We start from the raw sequence: 27088 nt of genomic DNA, 5'->3' as shown, positions 1-27088 counted from the left end.
TGCAGTGAGTTGTCAGGGACACTACAGTGAGTTGTCAGGGACACTACAGTGAGTTGTCAGGGACAGTACAGTGAGTTGTCAGGGACACTACAGTGAGTTGTCAGGGACACCACAGTGAGTTGTCAGGGACAGTACAGTGAGTTGTCAGGGACACTACAGTGAGTTGTCAGGGACAGTACAGTGAGTTGTCAGGGACACCACAGTGAGTTGTCAGGGACACTACAGTGAGTTGTCAGGGACACCACAGTGAGTTGTCAGGGACACCACAGTGAGTTGTCAGGGACAGTACAGTGAGTTGTCAGGGACACTACAGTGAGTTGTACTGTACAGGTGGTTAAGGGAAGTGGTAGTGTACCTGGAGTCCCAGCGTAGCCTTTGATATTGGTCTGGTTGTCCTCCAGCTCCACGGCCAGACCAAGGTCAGAGATACGCACATTACCTGAGAGAGCAAACATCAAGACCACAATGTCACACACACCTCCAACAAAAGTCAGTGATATTGTTAGCAGCCCAGAGTACCTCAGTGTCGACCCATGTCCTGTGTTAGTGTTTAGAGTAAATTGACTAAAGTTGTGAAAGTGTATTGTAGGAAACTATGTACTGTGTGTGTGTGCGTGCGTGCGTATGTGTGTGTGCGTGCGTGCGTGCGTGCGCGTGTGTGTGCGTGCGTATGTATGTGTGTGTGTATTGTAGGAAACTATGTACTGTGTGTGTGTGTGTGTGTGTGTGTGTGTGTGTGTGTGTGTGTGTGTGTGTGTGTGTGTGTGTGTGTGTGTGTGCGTGCATATGTGTGTGTGTGCGTGCATATGTGTGTGTGTGCGTGCGTGCGCGCGTGTGTGTGTGTGTGTGCGTGCGTATGTATGTGTGTATTGTAGGAAACTATGTACTGTGTGTGTGTGTGTGTGTGCGTGCGTGCGTATGTGTGTGTGCGTGCGTGTGTGTGTGTGCGTATGTATGTGTGTATTGTAGGAAACTATGTACTGTGTGTGTGTGTGTGTGTGTGCATGCGCGTGTATGTATGTGTGTGCGTGCGTGTGCATGTGTATGTGTGTGTGCGTGCGTGCGTATGTATGTGTGTGTGTGTGCGTGCGTATGTGTGTGTGCGTGCGCGTGCGTGTGTGTTTACCTTCATTATCCAACAACACGTTCTCAGGTTTGAGGTCTCTGTAGATGATTCTCTTCTGGTGCAGGTGCTCCATACCCTGGATGATCTGAGCTGTGTAGAAACAGGCCCTCTGCTCATCAAACCCTGGGTTGTTCTCATCCACATTGTAGATATGATACCTGACCGTAGATTAGATTAGAGTGATGCTTTACAAGATGCTTTACAATAAACAATTGTAGATAGTCAGACATAAATAGAACCCTCCATCCCCACACCCACCCAATAGGAGCAAGCTATCTTTCCTCAGGTCTCCTGCCTCCCTACACCCACCCAATAGGAGCAAGCTATCTTACCTCAGGTTTCCTCCCTCCCCACACCCACCCAATAGGAGCAAGCTATCTTACCTCAGGTCTCCTCCCTCCCCACACCCACCCAATAGGAGCAAGCTATCTTACCTCAGGTCTCCTCCCTCCCCACACCCACCCAATAGGAGCAAGCTATCTTACCTCAAGTCTCCTCCATTCATGATGGTCATGACCAGACAGAGCTCAGTCTTGGTCTGGAAGGCGTAGGCCAGTGACACGATGAACCTGCTGTGGACACGTGCCAGAATTCTCTTCTCCACCATCGCACCCTAGTGGACCGGAGGGGAAAAGCACCCTATTCCTTATATAGTGCACTACATTTGACCAGGGCTCATAAGGGCTCATAATGCTCTGGTCAAATGTATTGCACTATATAGGGAATAGGGTGCCATTATATAGGGAATAGGGTGTCATTATATAGGGAATAAGGTGCCATTATATAGGAAATAGGGTGCCATTATATAGGGAATAGGGTGCCATTATATAGGGAATAAGGTGCCATTATATAGGGAATAGGGTGTCATTATATAGAGAATAGGGTGCCATTATATAGGGAATAAGGTGCCATTATATAGGGAATAGGGTGCCATTATATAGGGAATAGGGTGCCATTATATAGGGAATAGGGTGCCATTATATAGGGCTTAGGGTGCCATTATAGGGAATAGGGTGCCATTATATAGGGAATAGGGTGCCATTATATAGGGAATAGGGTGCCATTATATAGGGAATAGGGTGCCATTTGGACCAAAGCCTGTGTCTAAGGTCAGCACAGGACAGGCTGCAAGGTCCATCAGTTCATTCACATTACACAAGACAACCACACACTTATACGTAAGCACGTGTGATAACACGCACATACACACACGCCCAATACCCCGAGCAGGGAGGGATCTGCTCCATTTATAAACATGGCAGAGTTGGCACGTATTGAATAAGGAGCTCAATCATCATTCTAATGCTGCAGCTATGGGGCTTATCACTGATTATATCATGGAGGATAGACACACTGCACAGCTCCTCTGCTTCCTACATTGGCACTTCGTGGAGGGATTAATGTCACTTCGTATCCAGGAGTGATTTGACAGTCCAGAGTCCACACACCTTGTTTCCCTGGTAGACGTCCGTGTGTAAACCAGCTGCCACTGTGGTCTAGAGGAATAGCTGGACCCCTGGGGTATTTGAATGAAATACCACTTGTATTTCATGGCGACTCTCTCCATAGCCACGGCCCTGCCCAATATATCTCAATGTCCCCTGTTCGCTCTGTTCCACTCCAGACAGACCCTCACTGCCCAGAACGGACTACAGTCCAACCCTTACATTCATCTCACTGGAGAATACTGCAGTATACTACACACTCTCACACTCACACACTCACACACACTCACTCACATACACACACACACACACACACTCACTCACTCACTCACTCACTCACTCACTCACTCACTCACTCACTCACTCACTCACTCACTCACTCACTCACACACGTGCGCACACACACACACACACACACACACACACGCGCGCACACACACACACACACACACACACACACACACACACGCACGCGCACACACACACACACGTGTGCACACACACACACACACACGTGTGCACACACACACACACACACACACACGTGTGCACACACACACACACGCGCATACACACGCACACACACACGCGTGCGCACAGACACGTATGTACGTACACACACACACACATTTTCACCACAGCCCAGACCACTCCTCTGTCTAGTCTATTTGCGGCATAGAACAAATCTACAGGGATGATCCTACATGGCACCCTATTCCCTATAATGGCACCCTATTCCCTATAATGGCACCCTATTCCCTATAATGGCACCCTATTCCCTATAATGGCACCCTATTCCCTATAATGGCACCCTATTCCCTATAATGGCACCCTATTCCCTATAATGGCACCCTATTCCCTATGAAGGGCCCTCCTTTTGACCTTGGCCCATAGGGATGTACAGGGAGTGGGGTGCTATTTGTGATGCAAACTCAGAGGAAGACATTTGGAAGGTGTGTTGTTGGGTAATAGTCCTGAATGAGGTTCTTATGTAGTGTGAAATCCCTGTGATAATCTGAAGGGCTGTGACACTCTGCTGAAGGTCAAGGCTGAAGGCTATGTACTAACGCCTGTGTGTGTGTGTGTGTGTCCTATGTACTAACGCCTGTGTGTGTGTGTGTGTGTGTCCTATGTACTAACGCCTGTGTGTGTGTGTTCTCCTATGTACTAACGCCTGTGTGTGTGTGTGTGTGTGTGTGTGTGTGTTCTCCTACGTACTAACGCCTGTGTGTGTGTGTGTTCTCCTACGTACTAACGCCTGTGTGTGTGTGTGTTCTCCTACGTACTAACGCCTGTGTGTGTGTGTGTTCTCCTACGTACTAACGCCTGTGTGTGTGTGTGTTCTCCTACGTACTAACGCCTGTGTGTGTGTGTGTTCTCCTACGTACTAACGCCTGTGTGTGTGTGTGTGTGTGTGTGTGTGTGTGTGTGTGTGTGTGTGTGTGTGTGTGTGTGTGTGTGTGAGTGTGTGTGTGTTCTCCTACGTACTAACGCCTGTGTGTGTGTGTGTGTTCTCCTACGTACTAACGCCTGTGTGTGTGTGTGTTCTCCTACGTACTAACGCCTGTGTGTGTGTGTGTTCTCCTACGTAGTAACGCCTGTGTGTGTGTGTGTGTTCTCCTACGTACTAACATAAGTCTGTTCCGTAATCGGCCCTCCTCCACTAAGCATCGCTTATCCTGGACAGATGCTCTGGATAAGTTGTCCTACGAGTGGTGGTCATCGTCCCCGAAACACAAACTTTATGAATTAAACTGTGAACTCTGTTTTGTCTGTCACACGCTTCTCTCTCTCTCTCTTCATCTCTTCCCTCTTTAAAGTGACTTCCTCAGAGCTCTCACACGAAACTCACATGTACTGAAACCAACACCTAACCCTAATGTACCAACCCATCCACTGACACATAGCCATTTCCCTCCATGAACTACACTACCCATCAGGCACTCCTTCCTCCATTCCAATGGCAACCAATTTTGTCCTCCATTTTAGAAGTGAACTACAAATTCCACTATATATAGTAGTAATACAGGTCTTCTGTCTCTCACCTCATATCCTTTCCTCTTCTTCAGCCTCTTCTTGTTGAGCTTCTTGCAGGCGTACAGTTTCCCCGTGGCCTTCATGGAGGTGGCGTGTACCTCCCCGAAGCCCCCCTTCCCAAGGACACGGAAGTCCATGAACCAGTCCTCTCCCGTGGGCTGCATCTCCAGCCACTTCCATTGGAGGAACCTCTTCAGGTGCATGCTGTCCAGGTAGAAGGTATAAGGGACCTCCTTGAGGAAGTCCAGTACGCTGGTCAGAGTCTCCACGAACAGATCGTCTCCGGCCTCCGCGTGCTTCTCCTTCACCTTGGTGATGTCGTTCTCCGGCAGGAAAGGGCAGAAGTGTTTGGCACTTGGATCCATGTAGCGAGAGAGCATCTTGGAGGCCTTCTTAACGCGGTCCTGGTCCTCGGCCTGGTTGTACTCCTCCACGTCCTTCCACAGGCGGCAGGGGCCTTTGTATTCGTTGTTGGCCTCCAGGAACTCCTGGAACAGACGCTTGCCGATGGGCTGCTCCACGCAGGCGGTCTGGAAGCCCAGGTCCAGAGTCTCCCTGAGGCCCTCGCACACCGTGATGTGAGGCAGCTTCAGGCGGGCGTGGTACTTCTTGTCTCGGTTGGCAGACGGGTTGGCCGTGCCGTCGAAGCTCCCGCGCGCCGAGATGTAGGCCGAGTTGGCCACCACTGTTGTCAGGCTGCCCATATCCATGGCGATGAAGGATGGAGGCAGAAACAAAGGGAGAAGAACAGAAGAGAAGTGCCGAGCTCCTCTGGGAAACAGATCAGGAGGGAGAATGAGAAAATCCCCAGACAACTCCTCTCGTCGTGGACACAGATAGAAGAAGAGGGGGAGAGGAAAGGAGGAGGAGAAGGACAGGAGTAAACAGAAGGACAGACGGCCGGATGACCAAAATGTTCACAGGAAATGAAAGGATTAGAGTTTCCCCCAGACTGTAGTGATTCAGTAGAGAGCAGAGGGGTGATCTGTCTGTCTGTACCCCTGGAGCGCAGGATGCAGAGAGAGAGAGAGAAAGAGACAAACAGGGAGCACTGATTCTCCTTACTGGGACCGGAGCAGACCTGAGACTGAGAGGTTAAGCCCCTGCCACGCACACACACACACATAACAGAGATCTGTCTGACTCAACACCTTTGTGTTCAGAGTTTATCCACTAACTCTATAATACCTTCCTTCCACTGCTACTGTGTTAAACCATGAGGAGGACAATGGGATGGAGAGAGAGGGAGAGAGAGAGAGAGAGAGAGAGAGAGGGAGAGATGGAGGGAGACAGAGAGAGAGAGGGAGAGGGAAAGAGAGAGAGAGGGAGAGAGAGAGAGAGATGGAGGGAGACAGAGAGAGAGAGGGAGACAGAGAGAGAGAGAGAGAGAGACAGAGAGAGAGAGAGAGAGAGAGAGAGAGAGAGAGAGAGGGAGAAAGAAAGATAGAGATAAGAAAAGAGTCAGAGTGGTAGCATTCATAAAAATGATATTTTATCCATGGAATGGTAGGTGGTCCATGTCTATGGAGTGGTAGGTGATCCAGGTCTATGGAGTGGTAGGTAAGCCATGTCTATGGAGTGGTAGGTGATCCAGGTCTATGGAGTGGTAGGTGATCCATGTCTATGGAGTGGTAGGTGAGCCATGTCTATGGAGTGGTAGGTGATCCAGGTCTATGGAGTGGTAGGTGATCCATGTCTATGGAATGGTAGGTGATCCAGGTCTATGGTGTGGTAGGTGATCCATGTCTATGGAGTGGTAGGTGAGCCATGTCTATGGAGTGGTAGGTGATCCATGTCTATGGAATGGTAGGTGATCCAGGTCTATGGAGTGGTAGGTGATCCAGGTCTATGGAGTGGTAGGTGAGCCATGTCTATGGAGTGGTAGGTGATCCAGGTCTATGGAGTGGTAGGTGATCCATGTCTATGGAATGGTAGGTGATCCATGTCTATGGAATGGTAGGTGATCCGGGTCTATGGAATGGTAGGTGAGCCATGTCTATGGAGTGGTAGGTGAGCCATGTCTATGGAATGGTAGGTGATCCAGGTCTATGGAATGGTAGGTGATCCAGGTCTATGGAATGGTAGGTGATCCAGGTCTATGGAATGGTAGGTGAGCCATGTCTATGGAGTGGTAGGTGAGCCATGTCTATGGAGTGGTAGGTGATCCAGGTCTATGGAATGGTAGGTGATCCAGGTCTATGGAATGGTAGGTGATCCAGGTCTATGGAATGGTAGGTGATCCAGGTCTATGGAGTGGTAGGTGAGCCATGTCTATGGAGTGGTAGGTGATCCAGGTCTATGGAGTGGTAGGTGATCCATGTCTATGGAATGGTAGGTGATCCAGGTCTATGGAGTGGTAGGTGATCCAGGTCTATGGAGTGGTAGGTGATCCAGGTCTATGGAGTGGTAGGTGATCCAGGTCTATGGAATGGTAGGTGAGCCATGTCTATGGAATGGTAGGTGATCCAGGTCTATGGAATGGTAGGTAAGCCATGTCTATTGAGTGGTAGGTGAGCCATGTCTATGGAGTGGTAGGTGATCCATGTCTATGGAGTGGTAGGTGATCCAGGTCTATTGAGTGGTAGGTGATCCATGTCTATGGAGTGGTAGGTGATCCATGTCTATGGAGTGGTAGGTGATCCAGGTCTATTGAGTGGTAGGTGATCCATGTCTATGGAGTGGTAGGTGATCCAGGTCTATGGAGTGGTAGGTGATCCATGTCTATGGAGTGGTAGGTGATCCATGTCTATGGAGTGGTAGGTGATCCAGGTCTATGGAGTGGTAGGTGATCCATGTCTATGGAGTGGTAGGTGATCCAGGTCTATTGAGTGGTAGGTGATCCATGTCTATGGAGTGGTAGGTGATCCAGGTCTATGGAGTGGTAGGTGATCCATGTCTATGGAGTGGTAGGTGATCCATGTCTATGGAGTGGTAGGTGATCCATGTCTATGGAGTGGTAGGTGATCCATGTCTATGGAGTGGTAGGTGATCCAGGTCTATTGAGTGGTAGGTGATCCATGTCTATGGAGTGGTAGGTGATCCAGGTCTATTGAGTGGTAGGTGATCCATGTCTATGGAGTGGTAGGTGATCCAGGTCTATTGAGTGGTAGGTGATCCATGTCTATGGAGTGGTAGGTGATCCAGGTCTATGGAGTGGTAGGTGATCCAGGTCTATGGAGTGGTAGGTGATCCAGGTCTATGGAATGGTAGGTGATCCAGGTCTATGGAGTGGTAGGTGATCCAGGTCTATGGAGTGGTAGGTGATCCATGTCTATGGAGTGGTAGGTGATCCAGGTCTATGGAGTGGTAGGTGATCCATGTCTATGGAGTGGTAGGTGATCCAGGTCTATGGAGTGGTAGGTGATCCAGGTCTATGGAGTGGTAGGTGATCCATGTCTATGGAGTGGTAGGTGATCCATGTCTATGGCATGGTAGAGAATTAATATAGAACATTATCACAGTTGAAAATGTTCAATAATCGTGATTTTAGAAGACATCCCATAATTCCATGGCAGCTCCCTGGACAGCTCCCTCATTTAGTTACAGAGCAGTAGAGTATCACACCAAGGTCCTGGACATATCATTTAGTTACAGAGCAGTAGAGTATCACACCAAGGTCCTGGACATATCATTTAGTTACAGAGCAGTAGAGTATCACACCAAGGTCCTGGACATATCATTTAGTTACAGAACAGTAGAGTATCACACCAAGGTCCTGGACATATCATTTAGTTACAGAACAGTAGAGTATCACACCAAGGTCCTGGACATATCATTTAGTTACAGAGCAGTAGAGTATCACACCAAGGTCCTGGACATATCATTTAGTTACAGAGCAGTAGAGTATCACACCAAGGTCCTGAACATATCATTTAGTTACAGAGCAGTAGAGTATCACACCAAGGTCCTGGACATATCATTTAGTTACAGAGCAGTAGAGTATCACACCAAGGTCCTGGACTTATCATTTAGTTACAGAGAAGTAGAGTATCACACCAAGGTCCTGGACATATCATTTAGTTACAGAGCAGTAGAGTATCACACCAAGGTCCTGGACATATCATTTAGTTACAGAGCAGTAGAGTATCACACCAAGGTCCTGGACTTATCATTTAGTTACAGAGAAGTAGAGTATCACACCAAGGTCCTGGACATATCATTTAGTTACAGAGCAGTAGAGTATCACACCAAGGTCCTGGACATATCATTTAGTTACAGAGCAGTAGAGTATCACACCAAGGTCCTGGACATATCATTTAGTTACAGAACAGTAGAGTATCACACCAAGGTCCTGGACATATCATTTAGTTACAGAACAGTAGAGTATCACACCAAGGTCCTGGACATATCATTTAGTTACAGAGCAGTAGAGTATCACACCAAGGTCCTGGACATATCATTTAGTTACAGAACAGTAGAGTATCACACCAAGGTCCTGGACATATCATTTAGTTACAGAGCAGTAGAGTATCACACCAAGGTCCTGGACATATCATTTAGTTACAGAGCAGTAGAGTATCACACCAAGGTCACACAGCCTTCTTGGGTTCTGTTTGAGCAGCGAACACAGGGGATGTTGGGTGAGGTCACAGCAGGGTTGGCCCCGCCCCCGTCTGTCCTTACACCCGGAGGCTGCCCTTATCACCACGTATAAAAGTCTAGTCTAAGGGTACGCAGTCACATAGTGTAGGTCACACCACAGAGAGAGGTCAGCTGTACAGTAGTAGAACTAGGAACACAACAGTAGTGCAGTATTAGAATACAGGCTGAGAGACACAGGCACAGAAACATCCCAAAAAAGCAAAGGAACCAAGGAGAGACAGAGGAAATAAAAGAAGACAAGTCCTACAGTAGGTTTCTCTCAGACACCATAACCAGGTGAGGAGTGAAGCCGGGTTGCCAGATTGTGACGAGGTATCCCTCCTCCCTGTACAGCATCTCTCCACATCTCCCACTGGTCTCTCCTGGTGTAGCTGGATCCTATAGCCCACCAACATGGCAACCCTGAAGGAGAAGAGGACGTGTGGCCAGCGGTGTGAGGACTTCGGTCGCTTCGTGTGGAACTCAGACACTGGCGCCATGTTCGGAAGAACACCTGAGAAATGGGGTATGTACTGCAGAGTGGGAAAGGTGTGTGATTGTGTGGTATGTGTGTGTGTGTGTGTGTGTGTGTGTTTGTCTGAGTTGGTAAAGAAGCTGTTGTTGGTTTGTTGGAGTATATGCAATATTCAGACTTAATTGAAACACTCATCTAGACTGGCTCCATGAGATTAAAGTGACCCGAGTACAGAACTCACACATGACTTTGCTGTGTCCTTTGGATATCAGTGTGTGTAGTGTTATTTCAGTGTGTGTGGTGTTATTTCAGTGTGTGTGGTGTTATTTCAGTGTGTGGACATTAGATTGAAGAGAGAGCAGTTTGACTGATAAGCTGGTTGGTTTGTGAGGGGAGACTTCTCCCTCTGACCTCTGGACGATCTCACATTTAGATAAACCACAGCTCTCGCCCATAGAGGGCACCTCGGCCAATAGTGAGGGGAGACTTCTCCCTCTGACCTCTGGACGATCTCACATTTAGATAAACCACAGCTCTCACCCATAGAGGGCACCTCGGCCAATAGGCTTCAGTCAGTCATAAAGACACAACCAGACCACAGACAGGCCAAGAGGTGGCAGACTCCTTTACCAACCAAGCCCTGTCATCATCGTTGTTGAATGAGGCCAGGCAAGAGCAGTTGGCTAAAGCAGGAACAGACTGACTCCCTCTCTCTCTTTCTCCCGGTCTCTCTCTCACTCTCCCCCTCTCCGTCTCTCTCTCTCACTCTCCCCCATCCTCTCTCTCTCTCCTCTCTTCTGTAGTGTACATCAGTCTGTACTATGTAGCGTTCTATGTGATAATGACTGGCCTGTTCTGTCTGGCCATCTGGACTCTGATGTACACCCTGGACCCCTACACTCCAGACTACCAGGACCGCTTAACATCACCAGGTAACAACTGAGATGGAAAACTGTGTCCCGAATGGCACCCTACTATTCCCTATATAGTGCACTACTTTAGACCAGGACCCTATTCCCTATATAGTGCACTACTTTAGACCAGGACCCTATTCCCTATATAGTGCACTACTTTAGACCAGGGCCCACAGATTCAGCACATTTGTAAAAATGTCCCTTCACTAATGACTATTTACTGTTTACTATTTATTGTTTACTGTTTACTATTTACTGTTTACGATTTACTGTTTACTATTTACTATTTACTATTTACTGTTTACTATTTACTGTTTACTATTTACTGTTTACCATTTACTGTTTACTATTTACCATTTACTGTTTACTATTTACTGTTTACTATTTACTATTTACTGTTTACTATTTACTGTTTACTATTTACTGTTTACCGTTTACTGTTTACTATTTACTGTTTACCATTTACTGTTTACTATTTACTGTTTACGATTTACTGTTTACCATTTACTATTTACTATTTACTGTTTACTATTTACTGTTTACTATTTACTGTTTACCGTTTACTGTTTACTATTTACTATTTACCATTTACTGTTTACCATTTACTGTTTACCATTTACTGTTTACTATTTACTGTTTACCGTTTACCGTTTACCATTTACTGTTTACCATTTACTGTTTACCGTTTACTGTTTACCGTTTACTATTTACTGTTTACTATTTACTGTTTACCGTTTACTGTTTACCATTTACTGTTTACCATTTACTGTTTACCATTTACCGTTAACTATTTACTGTTTACCATTTACTGTTTACTATTTACCATTTACTGTTTACTATTTACTGTTTACCATTTACTGTTTACTATTTACTGTTTGCTATTTACTGCTCCTGTAAAGAAGTACATATTGTCCCTTGCATCCTTCACCCTCCCCTCCATCTCCTTCTGGCCCTCCCTGCTCTCTGCCTACCCCCTCTCTCTCTCTCCGTCCCCCCCCCTCTCACACTCTCTCTGTCGCTCTCTTTTTCTCTTCCCCCCCCCCTCTCTCTCTCACCCCCTCCCCTAAACTATCTCTGTAGTTTATACAGTCTGTGACCATATCTGGGATGGTGTCGGCTAACCTCTGCGTTGTGTGTGTGTCTGTGTGTGTCTGTAGGGGTGATGGTCTGGCCACCTACATACATTGAGGAGGATGTAATACTCAGCTACAACTTGTCTGATAAAACCAGCCAGAGGAAGATGTCCAACTGCCTCAGCAACTTCCTCAAACGTCAGTGTCCAAGATGGCACCTTACATAGTGGACTCCTCTTGTCTAGCCCTGAGGGTTCCATCCCATTTCAGACTTGATCAGTCAACTATCTCAAACCAACCTACTACAGTTGCTAGTCAATGCTTTGACCTCCCTTCATCACAAATCATTAAATCCCTCATTTTTTCCCTCTCCCTCCCTCTCTCTCTCCCCTCTACCTCTCTGTCTGACTCCTCTCTACCTCTCTGTCTGACTCCTCTCTCTCCCCTCTACCTCTCTGTCTGACTCCTCTCTCTCCCCTCTACCTCTCTGTCTGACTCCTCTCTCTCCCCTCTACCTCTCTGTATGACTCGTCTCTCTCCCCTCTACCTCTCTGTATGACTCCTCTCTCTCTCTCCCCTCTACCTCTGTCTGACTCCTCTCTCTCTCTCCCCTCTACCTCTGTCTGACTCCTCTCTCTCCCCTCTACCTCTGTCTGACTCCTCTCTCTCCCCTCTACCTCTGTCTGACTCCTCTCTCTCCCCTCTACCTGTCTGACTCCTCTCTCTCCCCTCTACCTCTCTGTATGACTCCTCTCTCTCCCCTCTACCTCTCTGTATGACTCCTCTCTCTCTCTCCCCTCTACCTCTCTGTATGACTCCTCTCTCTCTCTCCCCTCTACCTCTCTGTATGACTCCTCTCTCTCTCTCCCTCTACCTCTCTGTATGACTCCTCTCTCTCTCTCTCTCCCCCCTCTACCTCTCTGTATGACTCCTCTCTCTCTCTCTCTCCCCTCTACCTCTCTGTCTGACTCCTCTCTCTCTCTCCTCTACCTCTCTGTCTGACTCCTCTCTCAGCCTACAACGACACGTCTCAACAGTCTAACCATAACTGCACCAGGGGAGAGTACTTTAAACAGGAGAAGTTTGAGGCTCCACACCATACCAAGTACTCCTGTCGCTTCACCCAGAGCATGCTGGGACGCTGCTCCGGCCTGGACGACCCGACGTTCGGCTACAACGGCACCACGCCCTGCGTCATCATCAAGATGAACAGGGTGCGTTCAGTCACAAACCAGCTGGAAATATTACATTATGAACATGACATTTACAAGTGAGGATGTTATAACACATTATAATACATTTATAACCTATTAGGAAATTGCACTGACATGCATGACGTTTCTAACCCAGATCATCAACTTCCTGCCCAACAACGGGACTGGCATGGCTCCTCATTTGAACTGCACTATACTGGTGAGTATAAACCAAGATGGCTACTCAACACCAAAGCCATATATATATATAGAAATAAATCTGTGGCTCTGCTCAACATGGCTGGCCAGGAAGACAGTTTCTCAGAACGTTAAATCTAGTCTGCCAACAGTATTTAATGGATGGTTGGTGTGTGTGTGCAGAGTGGCCATGAGAACATAGACATGATGGAGTACTTCCCCACCAACGGAACCTTCGACCTGTCCTACTTCCCATACTACGGCAAGCTGGCTCAGGTAACCACGACAACCACGTCTTCTTCTCTCCATGGAACTCGTGTTATTTTGTGAAACTCAATGCAGGGTTCACTTACCCCTGGGGTGTATTCATTTGTCAAATAACATTGCAAAACGTTTTGCATTGTCATCCATTCACCATTTGATCTAGGAATCGAACGTAAGCAAACAGAACAAAAAGGAACGGGGAAGGATAAACCTGAATTTGTCCGAATACAAACTCTACATTTCGTGAGACGCAACACTTCCCGTTTGGGGTAAACTGTTTCCGTTCGCAAAAAAAGTCAAGACTAATGGATACACCCCTGCATGAACCCCCTCTATTGATTTACAGCAATGGACACACAGTTCATTCAGAAAGTTTTCAGACCACTTGACTTTTTCCACATTTTGTTACGTTGCAGCCCGTAATGACAAAGCGAAAAATATATATGTTGCAACCTGGAAATATCACATTTCATTCACAAGTATTCAGACTCTTTACTCAGTACTTTGTTGAAGCACCTTTGGAAGCGATTACAGCCTCGAGGCTTCTTGGGGATGACGCTACAAACGTGGCACACCTGTATTTGGAGAGTTTATCCCATTCTTCTCTGCAGATCCTCTCAAGCTCTGTCAGGTTGGATGGGGAGCGTCGCTGCACAGCTATTTTCAGGATTCTCCAGAGATGTTAGATCAGGTTTAAGTCTGGGCTCAGAGACTTGTCCTTAAGCCACTCCTGCGATGTCTTGGCTGTGTTTAGGGTCGTTGTCCTGTTGGAAGGTGAACCTTCACCCCAGTCTGAGCACTCTGTAGCAAGTTTACATCAAGGATCTCTCTGTACTTCGCTCCATCTTTGTCTTGATCCTGACTAGTCTCCCGGTCCCTGCCGCTGAAAAACCTCCCCACAACCTGACACTACCACCACCATGCTTCACCGTAGGGATGGTGCCAGGTTTCCTCCAGATGTGATGCTTGGCATTCAGGCCAAAGACTTCAATCTTGGTTTCATCAGACCAGAGAATCTTGTTTCTCATGGTCTGATAATCTTTAGGTGCCTTTTGGCAAACATCAAGCGGGCTGTCATGTGCCTTTTACTGAGGAGTGGCTTCCGTCTGGTCACTCTACCATAAAGGCCTGATTGGTGGAGTGCAGCAGAGACGGGAGAACCTTCCAGAAGGACAATCATACGCACAAAGGAGCTCTGTCAGAGTGACTATCGGGTTCTTGGTCACCTCCCTGACCAAGGCCCTTCTCCCCCCCATTGCTCAGTTTGGCCGGGCAGCCAGCTCTAGGAAGAGTCTTGGTGTTTCCAAACTTCTTCCATTGAAGAATGATGGAGGCCTCTGTGTTCTTGTGGACATTTAATGCTGCAGAAATGTTTCGGTACCGGTCCCCAGATGTGTGCCTCGACACAATCCTGTCTCAGAGCTCTTCGGACAATTCCTTCGACCTCAGTTTTTGCCCTGACGTACACTGTCAACCGTGGGACCTTCTATAGACAGGTGTGTGCCTTTCCAAATCATGTTCAGTCAATTGAATTTAATCACAGGTGAACTCCAATCAAATTGTAGAAACATCTCAAGGATGATCAATGGAAACAAGATGCACCTGAGCTCAACTTCGAGTCTCAAAGGGTCTGAATACTTATGTAAATAAGGTGTTTTTTATTTTTAATACAATTTGCAGAAATGTCTAAAAACATGTTTTCGCTTTGTGATGATGGGCTATTGTGTGTAGATTGCAGAGGAGAGTTAATTTTTTTAATACATTTTAGAATAAAACTCACAAAAAAAGTCAAGGGGTCTGAATACTTCTTGAAGGCACTTTTATCATAGAGTTTGATAGAGAGCACATCTTTGCCATAATTGTTAAAAACAAGCATTGTGGCAGTTGGTGTCCTCTATCCAACTATGTATAAACATGATTGGCATGAACCCTCTCTTGGTCTTCCTCCACACAGCCCACCTACGTTAACCCTCTAGTGGCTGTGAAGTTCCACCTGGTCAAAGAGAGGGAGGCCAAGATCCAGTGTCGTGTGGTGGCCCACAACATCGCCTATCAAGACTCATACGAACCATACCAGGGGAAGGTGGTCTTCCTGCTCAAGGCTCTGAAATAATATATTTTACTAGAAAAGCCGGCTATCCAACCATCTAGGTCCTAACCATGGTCAGAGCCATAGAGCTGGATAGTGTTCCTCATCTTTGCAATTAGGACTTTTGTGACAGAATGGGGAGTGCAGTTGAGGGCTTTCTCCATTTTAAAGTAGTCTGTGGGAAGATATCTTCACAATTTCATCAACAACTATGTCCTTCACCCATCGACGTTCCCACCCAGTTTTATCCATCTATCCTCGTCTATGATCCCAACCAATGCAATCTGGTAACCCGTGAAAAAGGAGTCTCACACTAGCTCATCAACAACAACCTAATAACCAGCTGTCTTCTTCAGGGTATGATGGTAATTCAGTTATTGCATCAGAGGTCCTAGAGGGTGTGGCTCTCCCTTTTCTTCCTCCTAGTGTCCTACTCTGCCAGCACCTCACCTGAAACAGTGGTCGTTCTGCTTCATTTGACCTCTCTCTTTTATATATCTTCTAGGAAGGGTATTTAACATATAGTTAATGGAGTGCTGCTTGTACAACCAATACGTTACCTATGCATTGTATCATAATGAAACCATAAATATTAAACATGTATTCAAACCCAGAAAGACAACAAGTTCAAACACCCTCTATATTTATTCTCTATAATTTCCAAACTCATTAGATAACAGAAAGAAAAGGTATGTGGTATTGCAGTCAACATGGGGTGGGGGGGGTCATTGTATTGCAGTCAACATGTTTTCAGCTTTACAAAAGTTCCTTGGGGGGGGCGGGGGGGGGTCATTGTAGTGGACTCCCCTATTTTGGCTTTTGCCACAATCCTGAAGTCTTGAGCTTGTTACAACCCTATGGAATGGCTCCATCCTCCCCAAAGTTCACTTCATTGATAATACGCAGCTACTTCACTCTGGGTGTCGTTCATTAAGTAGAGCATTGAGATGTTTAGAATCATACTTCACTCTGGGTGTCGTTCATTAAGTAGAGCATTGAGATGTTTAGAATCATTTTGGTACGTTTCTATCTCAACGGGCTGCCTGCCAGCCAGGCAGAGAACCGCTTCCAATTTACAACAACTTTCTCTCGACTCCAATTCTGAGATTATGAACAGTGGCCTTGTCTCCTCTACCGTCACACACAGGGACATTTGGCCTCTGCTGTCTGTAGGTATTCACACAGGGACATTTGGCCTCTGCTGTCTGTAGGTACTCAGTGACACGCAGGGCCAAGTGACCGTCCAAAAACACACATTCTGACCCATCTTTAAAATAGCTGCCAGAAGAAAGTCACACAAAAATAAGAAAATATAACTACAAATAAGTACAAAACACACTCCCTCTCCCCTGGGAGCTACACACACTCCCTCTCCCCTGGGAGCTACACACACTCCCTCTCCCCTGGGAGCTACACACACACACTCCCTCTCCCCTGGGAGCTGTATAGGAAGTCATTTCACTGTCATGTCAATGACACCACTACTGTTCATGGTGTTAAACACTGTAATACAGCCACACAAGGCAGATCTCAGGTTTCTGGAGGGAATCTTTCTGTGGCCGTGTATCAGTTCACGCAAGAAACAACAAAAAACTAGTTTGACATGAGAAAGATTCCATTTCCTGTAACGAGGAGGCGGGCTGTAGAGGAGCACGTTGTGGAGATTATACTCATAGTAATCACAGCTTCAGAAGGAGAGAAAAAAATAAATTACAATTCCCACAAAAGGCATTATACAGTCATAGTGTCAGCAAAGACTACGTTTCCCAGAAGGCCATTGCGTTGGTGAGCTCTGTGCATTCTGAAGGCAGTTGAGGAAGGAGAAGCCTCCTCGTAGATAGCTTGGTGGGGTGGAGGGAAGGCCTGAGATGGAGCTGGAGGAAGGGAGAGAGACTTGTTCATGGGACATGGGCTGCATGCATTCCAAATGGCACGATTCCCTACACAGTGCACTACCTCTGTGCCAATATGGCCGTGGTCAAAAGTAGTTCAGTATATTGGGAATAGGAAGCCATTTGGAACACAGCTGGTTAGTCTTCAGACTGGGCTGTTAAGAGTTGGCCGAGTGAGAAACTACTGATTTAATCATTGTCGTCGTAGTCTTCGTCATCCTCTTCCTCGTCTGCCATGTAGGACACGGGGGTGTAGCCTCGCGAGTCGTTGGAAATGGACGCCACCGTGCCATCGGAGCTACTGAATATACAGCAGGAAACAGAAGATGGAATTAGTTAAGACCTGCCTGTTACATCACTTCCTGAACATTGAAAGAAAGAGCTCAGAAAGAGAGATCATAGAGTTGGATAGAGGGCACACTTGAAACAAAGCCTGTTGTAGCATAGGAAGCACCACCGAGGGGTTCCACCCGACAGACAGGGAAATGAGCTCTGAAGTACATCTCTATAGAAGAGATTCACCTTGTGTGACGCCGTCCTCCTCCGTTTGTAGACGAGGTTCCTGTGATGTAGACGTTGCTTATTGGACCCGTGGCCATTTCTGGAGGCGGGGGGGGGGGGGGGTTATAATAAAATACACAATTTCTACCACCTCCTTTACACAGTCCCAGCCCAAGAATATCAGGCTGAATAGGGTGCCCTGTGGGAGCCAGCCATACTGACCTGTAACATAGGGTTCCAGGGCTCTGGGCACCAGGGTGCGGGCTTCCTTCAGGTCCTCTGGTGAACACTGGCCCACCTCCAGACCACAGGCCAGCCCCATTCTCTTCAACACCTCAATGTCATCATGGATCTCAAACATGTTGTCAAAGTTGAACAGGTACTCAAACCTGTAGGGGGCAGAGGCAGGAGAGAGGGGGGGGGGGGCAGAGGCAGGAGAGAGAGAAGGGGGGGGGGGCAGAGGCAGGAGGGAGAGAAGGGGGGGGGCAGAGGCAGGAGGGAGAGCAGAGGCAGGTATGATTAGATGAGGTTTGGTGTTGAATTTGAAATCACTCCCATGTCCCAACCCCCAAGCATCACTCCCATGTCCCAACCCCCAAGCATCACTCCCATGTCCCAACCCCCAAGCATCACTCCCATGTCCCAACCCCCAAGCATCACTCCCATGTCCCAACCGCCAAGCATCACCCCCATGTCCCAACCCCCAAGCATCACCCCCATGTCCCAACCCCCAAGCATCACCCCCATGTCCCAACCCCCATGTCCCAACCCCCAAGCATCACTCCCATGTCCCAAGCATCACTCCCATGTCCCAAGGTGTCTCAAAGAGAGTTGTTAGAGTAATTGTGTGTGTATTCCAGAGTCTCTGGTCTCTTACTTGTCGTTGGAGATGCTGCAGTCGATGACGGTCCTCTTGGAGGTGTTGATGATGATGAAGGGCAGGTTGATGACAGAGTTTGGGGGCGGAGCCCTGCCCGCTTGCTGCTCCGCTGCACGATTCCGCTGCACCAGGCGCTTGAACGCTATTTGCTGCACCGAGACATTCACACAACGTTGTGATACCGCTCAGTCAACGTCGTTGAGATGACATTCAGGCAACGTTGAAGCCACCAGCAAGACCGAGTGAGTGTCTTCTAATAGGTGTGTATGTTCCCACAGTGAAGGGGGTGTTTACCTGTAGAATGAGCTCCTGAAGCTGAGACTGTTTCTGGTTGATCCTCTCTAGTCGTTTCTGTCTCTCCACCTGACAATGACAGGAATACATCAGGCTCTGACCCTCCCGATCTCTTACCCCCCCCGATCTCTTACCCCCCCCCCGGGCTCGGAACCCTCCCGATCTCTTACCCCCCCCGGGATCGGAACCCTCCCGATCTCTTACCCCCCCCGGGATCGGAACCCTCCCGATCTCTTACCCCCCCGGGATCGGAACCCTCCCGATCTCTTACCCCCCCGGGATCGGAACCCTCCCGATCTCTTACCCCCCCGGGATCAGAACCCTCCCGATCTCTTACCTCCAGGCTCTGACACTCCTGGGCTGAGTTGGTGGGCAGGCCGATCCACCGGATCTCTTTCTTCTCTTTAGAGATGATGTTCATGGCCATGAGCACGTTGAGCGCATCGTACACACGTCGTCGGATGTTCTTCTGGTCGTAGGAATGCTGCGGAGGAGAGAGACAGAGCTGCTGTCGTTTTCCCAATGGCTCCCTATTCCCTTTGTAGTGCACTACTTCTGACTCGGGCCCATTAGGACTGTACAGAACCAGTGCATCTTGAACTCGGATTGGGCTATTTGTTGTATGGATGAAACCCTGGTCTGATGGTTTTTAATTGGCTGTGTGTCTCACCGAGTCGCCGGGCGAGAGGAGGGTGTCGTTGGCGCTGAACTCTGCCACGAGCTCGTCAGCCACCTCATTGTAGGTAGTTACTCCCTTCTTCTGCACCTTCTCACACACCTTCATGGAGAAATGCCTAAGACCCTTCCCGTTCTTATCCCCCTTCTTACCAGTACCACGCTTCCTGGAACACAGGCAGAGCAGGAATGAGAGAAGAAGTCAGTCAGCGCAGGAGTTTGAGAGAGAAGTCAGCGCAGGAGTTTGAGAGAGAAGTCAGCGCAGGAGTTTGAGAGAGAAGTCAGCGCAGGAGTTTGAGAGAGAAGTCAGCGCAGGAGTTTGAGAGAGAAGTCAGCGCAGGAGTTTGAGAGAGAAGTCAGAGCAGGAGTTTGAGAGAGAAGTCAGAGCAGGAGTTTGAGAGAGAAGTCAGAGCAGGAGTTTGAGAGAGAAGTCAGAGCAGGAGTTTGAGAGAGAAGTCAGAGCAGGAGTTTGAGAGAGAAGTCAGAGCAGGAGTTTGAGAGAGAAGTCAGAGCAGGAGTTTGAGAGAGAAGTCAGAGCAGGAGTTTGAGAGAGAAGTCAGAGCAGGAGTTTGAGAGAGAAGTCAGCGCAGGAGTTTGAGAGAGAAGTCAGAGCAGGAGTTTGAGAGAGAAGTCAGCGCAGGAGTTTGAGAGAGAAGTCAGCGCAGGAGTTTGAGAGAGAAGTCAGAGCAGGAGTTTGAGAGAGAAGTCAGAGCAGGAGTTTGAGAGAGAAGTCAGAGCAGGAGTTTGAGAGAGAAGTCAGAGCAGGAGTTTGAGAGAGAAGTCAGAGCAGGAGTTTGAGAGAGAAGTCAGAGCAGGAGTTTGAGAGAGACGTCAGAGCAGGAGTTTGAGAGAGAAGTCAGAGCAGGAGTTTGAGAGAGAAGTCAGAGCAGGAGTTTGAGAGAGAAGTCAGAGCAGGAGTTTGAGAGAGAAGTCAGAGCAGGAGTTTGAGAGAGAAGTCAGAGCAGGAGTTTGAGAGAGACGTCAGAGCAGGAGTTTGAGAGAGAAGTCAGAGCAGGAGTTTGAGAGAGAAGTCAGAGCAGGAGAGACGGCTATCCACCAGTTGAGTATGGCTGATGTAGAGATAGAGACTAGGAAGAGAGAAGTTCCTTCATACAGTGCCTTCAGAAAGTATTCACACCCCTTGTTGTGTCACTGATCTACACACACACACACACACACACACATATCATGTCAAAGTGGAATTATATTTTTTGAAATGTTTTAACTGAAATGTGAAATGTCGAGTCAATAAGTATTCAACCCTTTTGTTATGGCCTAAATATATGTTTAGAAGTAAAAAATGTGCTTAACAAGTCACATAAGTGAGCAATAATAGTGTTTAACATTGACATGACTACCTCATCTCTGTACCCCACACATGCAATTATCTGTAATGTCCCTTAGTCGAGCAGTGAATTTCAAACATAGATTCAACCACAAAGACCAGGGAGGTTTTCCAATGTCCTGATTACAAAGTGTTATGTTAATGGCAGATCCAACTCATCACTGATTTTCACTTCATATTTTCAAGTACTGTGGTGGCTGCATCATGTTATGGGTATGCTTGTCGTCGGCAATGACAAGGGAGTTTAGGATAAAAATAAAACAGAATAGGGCTATAAGCACAGGCAAAATCCTAGAGGAAAACCTAGTCTGCTTTCCAACAGACACGGAGACAAATTCACCTTTCAGCAGGACAATAACCTAAAACATAAGTTCCTTACCAAGAAGACATCGAACGTTCCTGAGTGGCCTAGTAACAGTTGACCTAAATCTTGAAAATGGCTGACGGAGCTTGAATACATTGTTTTTTTAAAGGACAAATATTGTACAATCCAGGTGTGTAAAGCTTCTACAGACTTATTACCCAGAAAGACTCACAGCTGTAATCTCTGCCAAAGGTGATTCTAACATATATTGACTTGGTTGAATAATTATGTAATCAAGATATCGGTTTTATTTTCCATTTCTAAAAAATGGTATAAATAATTTCCCACTTTTACAGAGTATTTTGTGTAGCTCATTGACAAAAAGCAACAATTCAATCCAAATGTAATCCTAAACTGTAGCAACAAAACTTGGGAAAAGCCCACGGGTGTGAATACTTTAATGTAGTGACATGTCACCCTCTTAACAAGAGAGAGAACTTTCCCAAGAAGTCTGCCAGCCTCCTTGCTGAGAATTGACCTAAAGCTGACCATAACGACCAGGTGACCATAACGACCAGCTGACCATAACCAGCATGAGGAGTGTTTGTATACAATTGTGTATGTGTCTTACCCGGTGGACCAGGGAGATGCATCAGGGGGCTGGCTCTGTGGTCTGTACTGGGTACTGGGTGTGTGAGGGCTGCCCATCACTAACCCCCCTGACCCACTGGGCCTCTGAGGGGTACCCATCACCTGAGACATAGGGAGGGACAGTTACAATGCAGACATAACATTTAAAATAGCAATAAATGAAAGAAATTAAAATGTATGTGCTTCTTTCAAAGCACTGAGGAGCGATCTATATAGCATATATCTACACCATACTAGAAGCTATGGCGGCTAGCCAGATCAACATATCGTGGCTGGGGTCTAGATCTCTCTATAGAACTAGGGTTTCTATGTCTATGCATCTCTAGCTGAACCCTGAGCTCTGGGGCTCATAGGATGATCATGTTGATGAGGAGTTCTTATTATAATCCCGCTGACTGAAGGGTTTGTGATTAGCTTATGCACACAGGTCACACACACATGCACACAGGTCACACACACAGGTCGCCCTGCCTGGTTCAAAGTTAGTATGAAGGCTTTATCGCCACAGAAATATGGGAAGCCCAGTGCTTCCCTAGTAGCAGCAGAGGGGCCCTCAGAAAGGACGAGGAAGAGAGGGGCCCTCAGACAGGACGAGGAGAGGGGTTCTTAGAAGTGGTAGTGTTGTGTCTCACCATGTGTGGGGCGATGTTGACGTTGGAGGGCCCCAGGGTTTTGGGAAGCAGTTGTTTCCCCACAGAGAGAGACTGTGGGTGGACTGTCACCAGGGACAGGACACCTGGAGGGACAGGAAGAACACTTATAACACCAGGGGTGTGTCCCAAATAGCACCCCATTCCCTATATAGTGCACTACTTGAGATTGGGTTGTCACGGTACCAGTATCACCATCACACCAGATTACTTATTGGAAAAAAGAAAACATGAATTAGACTGAACTCCATTGTCGTATAAAAAACTAAAATCAGCTTTATGTAAAATTGTGGGTGCTATAGTTTGCTAAATGAATAAATGGGACTCCAGGTGACAACATAATGCTGTTGGTTTCTAACAGAAGGACATTTTTCCTCAAGAAATTAAAACTGCTTGATGTTTTGTTTCCTTGCCACAGAAGTACCGCGACAATACTAATTGAGATCCGCTCCCTGGAATCACTTACGCCGTGATTGGCCACAGAGAGAATGTCTCAATAGGGGGCAACACTGCCCTCCTCTGTTAGTTAGGCGAGAGTCACAGCCTGCCATCAACTCCCATTCTGCAGGAGGAGCGGCTGATTATCATAATGCTTCTAGTGTTTCTCCAGTACAGCCACCCCTGTCCAAGTCTTACCCCCCCCTGCCAGTGTTCACCAGTGTGCAGTCCACCTATACTAAAATAACTAGGGGAAACCCTGGGTGATGTGGCTACCTACCTTTGCTGGGACTGAGGTTCTGGTTGTAGAAAACCTTCATCTCTCCGTTGGCACCGATCACAGCCGCCTAAAGACCACAATGTTCTGTTATGGCCACACCACCACACTGTCACCATGGAAACACCAGGAGCTACACACTTCTCTCTTCTCCTCACTAGTTGGCTTTATACTAGTCTGGAGCTAGGAGGTGCTGCTGGACCGAGGTCAATGGATTACTAAATGTGTTTACTGTGAGTGTGTTGCTCCATTTCCACGGCAACCTTTGAGTGAACAATTGAGCATCGATCTGTGTACACTAGAGTTTGAGGACCTCCGCGATCATCTTGAACTGTGTAGGTGGGTGGACACTAGTCCAGTGTTTCCCAAATTGTGGAGCATAAACCACTAGTTACTATGAATGGAAGGAGATGGTCAAATAATGTTTAAAGTTGTTTGTCAGATGATAATTGCACAACAGCAAGCAACTAAATCAGGAAGTATCAACAACCACTTGGTATGGTGAGACCCACCACTGCTAAATCAGGAAGTATCAACAACCACTTGGTATGGTGAGACCCACCACTGCTAAATCAGGAAGTTGATTAGGTCTTCAAAGCAACTTAGCCTGTACCACTCAAACCACAAAGGGAAGTTAATCAATCTAGTTGTGTGTTCGTCCCTGAAGCAATGATCTAAAACTGGATCTGGATGGTCAGAGAAGAAAAAAGTTCCACTGTAGAATTAGTTCATTCTAATTATATGGGTTGGACACTATAACTCTGGCCCAGAACGACAGGTTACACACTATAACTCTGGCCCAGAACGACAGGTTGCACACTATAACTCTGGCCCAGAACGACAGGTTGCACACTATAACTCTGGCCCAGAACGACAGGTTGCACACTATAACTCTGGCCCAGAACGACAGGTTGCACACTATAACTCTGGCCCAGAACGACAGGTTGCACACTATAACTCTGGCCCAGAACGACAGGTTGCACACTATAACTCTGGCCCAGAACGACAGGTTGCACACTATAACTCTGGCCCAGAACGACAGGTTGCACACTATAACTCTGGCCCAGAGCGACAGGTTACACACTATCACTCTGGCCCAGAACGACAAGTTGCACACTATCACTCTGGCCCAGAACGACAAGTTGCACACTATAACTCTGGCCCAGAACGACAGGTTACACACTATAACTCTGGCCCAGAACGACAGGTTACACACTTTTACTCCGGCGCAGTACTACAGGTTGCACTGTATAACACTGGCCCAGAACTCACATCCATTGCCATGATATCAGCTCCTATGTGTGGGAGATGAAGTCTTCTAGAAGGTTTCTTTGGGATGTTCAGCAATTGCTTCCCTAAAGCAAAATATGGAAAGGGGAGGGGGGAAGGAAGATGCCTCCAGTTCAGTGTTGTAAAACTAAGATTGTAGAAGAAATGCAGAATGGACATGTTTGTAGATGGGCTAAACTGTTTCTGTTTAACTTATTGTACAAGGTTGGATTAGACTGGCTTTATCCCCTGAGGGATTCAAACCACAACACTCCACTAGGCCGCATGGAAGCTTTGGAAACAACTTGGTTTCAACATACAACATAAATCGGTCTCCACACTCAGTTATTGCCAACTATGGGCCATTGAGAACAGATCATAGACCTAACCGCGTAAATACAACAATGAACGACAGAAGGTTCCCATAGCCGGACAGGGGAAGCACAACAGCAGCTATTTGGATCCAGAAGCTGACTACGCATTAGTCTACATGCAATCATACATGTTCCGCAGCTTGGGCTAGATATATTTAGCAAGAAAGTTAGGTGAACCACCATTGTACATGTTTAAATCACGAGTATTTACAACCATCAACTAGTTACCACGACCTTTCTCACTCGTTGTTCTTGATCCGCAACTCCCAGTTACTGCAGCCAGATGAGGTCGAAATGAACCTCCAAACAGGAAACTAGCTAAAACTAACGTTAGCGAAGCAAACATAAACTAGCAAGTTAACACAAACGTTTCAGAGTCCAAGATCAAAGGTTTTAAATTAGCTAGTTACCTGCATCTTTACAAAGACAGAAAGTAATTGAACGAATGACTTGTAGCAATTTCAGTCAAGATGGTTGCTTGGCAAGCTTGACAGATGGCTAGCTAGCATGTTGTTTGTCCTAAAGTTAGCACGCAACATGCTAGTTCGTTCTGCCTGTCGACACAAGCTATATATTAGCGAACGTTAGCTCATCGCAACGATATGAGTTGTTTGAATGAACAGCCAGTCAGTTAACATTAAGGTTATTGTTTGATAAAACCGCTTTTCGGTTCGACATTCATTAGTTAGTAACGATAATGTGGACAATAATGTTTTATTTACGGTAGAGTGCACTCACTAGAGGACGTTAACTACCTGCTAGCTAGAAGCCGAGTCAGCCATTTTTGTAGCCAGCTAGCTAAAAAATTAAGAGAAATATATTTTACATGTTGTACTCCTAGCAGGCTAAGTTCGCTACCTTACCTATGGGTAGAAATGTGATTGAATGACATGCCACAAGTCAAACTTATTTCGATTTTGCTTAGCTAAACGGCTTCGAATGGCCTCTGCATTTGATCGATAGCGTTAGGTGCAACAGTCATACATTTGATGGACAGTGACGTTAGCTAACGTACGCTAGTTAACTACTTCTACTCCACTGAAACTGAAACCCAGCGAAATAAAAACGTAATTGCTCAGCGTACAAAATGTAACTAACTCTTCTACTTCATCAATAAATCAATTAAGTTGGAAGAATGAAAGTCACTTTTCTGATTTTATCTCCCGAATCAGCTGTTAGCATTTGTCCCAAACTCCGACTGAGATCTCCGGCTGCTGAGCTTCCAGAGTTGTGCGACTCCAAACTGAGCTTGGCGGTGTCTGAAATGTGAAAGAAACTATTGGACACGCACAAAGTAAACGTCATCACGCGGGAAGTGTAGACCACACCTACAGAACGATATCAAAACATTTCATTGGACGAGACAGACAATATTCAAATATAACATTATAAAAACAGGACATCTCCTCCCTAACCAATAAACCAATCTTTTAATAAATAACGAATTTTTTAAATTAAATAATGTACAACTTTTGTATTTTGTTGAATATTAAACAAACTCCAACCTAACACAACATAATGTAAAATGGGAATTTATTGTGCTTGGAATGACCCCCTTATTTCCATTGTAACATTTATACATAATCTAACTATAACTGGCCTAATAAATACAATGCTATATCTTTATTTCTCCCTTGCATGATGTATTAGCAGGAAGTCTTCTAGTTGTAGTCTTTTCTTCCAGTCGGGCTACAGTACAGTACACCGTACAAACAGAATAAAATTATCGAGCCATTATCATAGGAAACAGTCACTGAAACATAAGAAAAATAAACCTTTTCCAGCATTAGATGCCATAGGAGTGCAATAACGCGTATATACATGTAAAGCCCTGACATAAACAACCCACTATGTGTCCGTGTTTGGTTAGAACACTGAGACTTTACAGTATCAGCATGACATTCAAACGGACTAAATGGGAAGTTGAACTGTTAAAACCTTGGCCTACGTCTTTCTCCCAGGTTTGGTCTGGATGAAACTGATCCATATGCAACCCCAGACTAATAATATTCTCTTGAAGGGAATATGTCATCACCATCATTGTGATGTCACAAACCAAAAAGGTCTCATCAGCGATCCCTCCATAACTACTGTAGGACGTGAGTGGAGGAATGACAGTCAAGACAACAACGAGGACATGTAA

The 27088-nt window shown here is 46.7% G+C and overlaps 3 protein-coding genes across 7 annotated transcripts in view; 1 reads left to right on the top strand and 2 right to left on the bottom strand.

Annotated features, from left to right (window-relative positions):
* The window catches only part of LOC109886262 (rhodopsin kinase GRK1-like), an 18996-nt gene extending 13295 nt beyond the window's left edge, over positions 1 to 5701 (bottom strand). Inside the window, exons 1-4 of the mRNA XM_031813305.1 lie at positions 4617 to 5701; positions 1612 to 1739; positions 1127 to 1284; positions 356 to 439 (exon numbers count right to left, since the gene is read on the bottom strand). Coding sequence (XP_031669165.1) covers positions 356 to 439; positions 1127 to 1284; positions 1612 to 1739; positions 4617 to 5318 — 1072 coding nt within the window. The 5' untranslated portion in view covers positions 5319 to 5701. The remainder of the gene's footprint in view (positions 1 to 355; positions 440 to 1126; positions 1285 to 1611; positions 1740 to 4616) is intronic.
* A 3596-nt stretch (positions 5702 to 9297) lies between these two features.
* Positions 9298 to 16020, top strand: LOC109887138 (potassium-transporting ATPase subunit beta-like). 2 transcript variants are annotated; one of them, XM_031813426.1, is made up of 8 exons: positions 9298 to 9458; positions 9544 to 9715; positions 10468 to 10596; positions 11736 to 11849; positions 12666 to 12865; positions 13002 to 13064; positions 13226 to 13318; positions 15261 to 15419. In XM_031813426.1, the coding sequence occupies exons 2-8, from the start codon at positions 9604 to 9606 to the stop codon at positions 15417 to 15419; spliced, it is 870 nt and encodes a 289-aa protein (XP_031669286.1). In that variant the 5' UTR covers positions 9298 to 9458; positions 9544 to 9603. The 2 variants fall into 2 exon arrangements, with proteins under 2 accessions (XP_031669286.1, XP_031669288.1); XM_031813428.1 differs by lacking the exon at positions 9298 to 9458 and having other exon boundaries at positions 9604 to 9715; positions 15261 to 16020.
* A 1-nt stretch (position 16021) lies between these two features.
* Positions 16022 to 26222, bottom strand: LOC116359793 (transcription factor Dp-1-like). 4 transcript variants are annotated; one of them, XM_031813423.1, is made up of 12 exons: positions 26092 to 26222; positions 24575 to 24657; positions 23306 to 23372; positions 22570 to 22673; positions 21918 to 22039; positions 19633 to 19804; positions 19300 to 19446; positions 18963 to 19031; positions 18666 to 18817; positions 18011 to 18177; positions 17810 to 17888; positions 16022 to 17588 (listed from the first exon to the last, which is right to left on the bottom strand). In XM_031813423.1, the coding sequence occupies exons 2-12, from the start codon at positions 24584 to 24586 to the stop codon at positions 17477 to 17479; spliced, it is 1203 nt and encodes a 400-aa protein (XP_031669283.1). In that variant the 5' UTR covers positions 24587 to 24657; positions 26092 to 26222; the 3' UTR covers positions 16022 to 17476. The 4 variants fall into 4 exon arrangements, with proteins under 4 accessions (XP_031669283.1, XP_031669285.1, XP_031669284.1 ...); XM_031813425.1 differs by lacking the exon at positions 26092 to 26222 and adding an exon at positions 25809 to 26031; XM_031813424.1 differs by lacking the exon at positions 26092 to 26222 and adding an exon at positions 25356 to 25701.
* Between the last annotated feature and the right edge of the window lie 866 nt (positions 26223 to 27088).

The sequence above is a fragment of the Oncorhynchus kisutch genome, unplaced genomic scaffold, assembly GCF_002021735.2.
Source record: "Oncorhynchus kisutch isolate 150728-3 unplaced genomic scaffold, Okis_V2 Okis05a-Okis16b_hom, whole genome shotgun sequence".
NCBI classification, from domain to species: Eukaryota; Metazoa; Chordata; class Actinopteri; order Salmoniformes; family Salmonidae; genus Oncorhynchus; species Oncorhynchus kisutch.
This window is presented reverse-complemented; position numbering and strand designations above follow the sequence as displayed.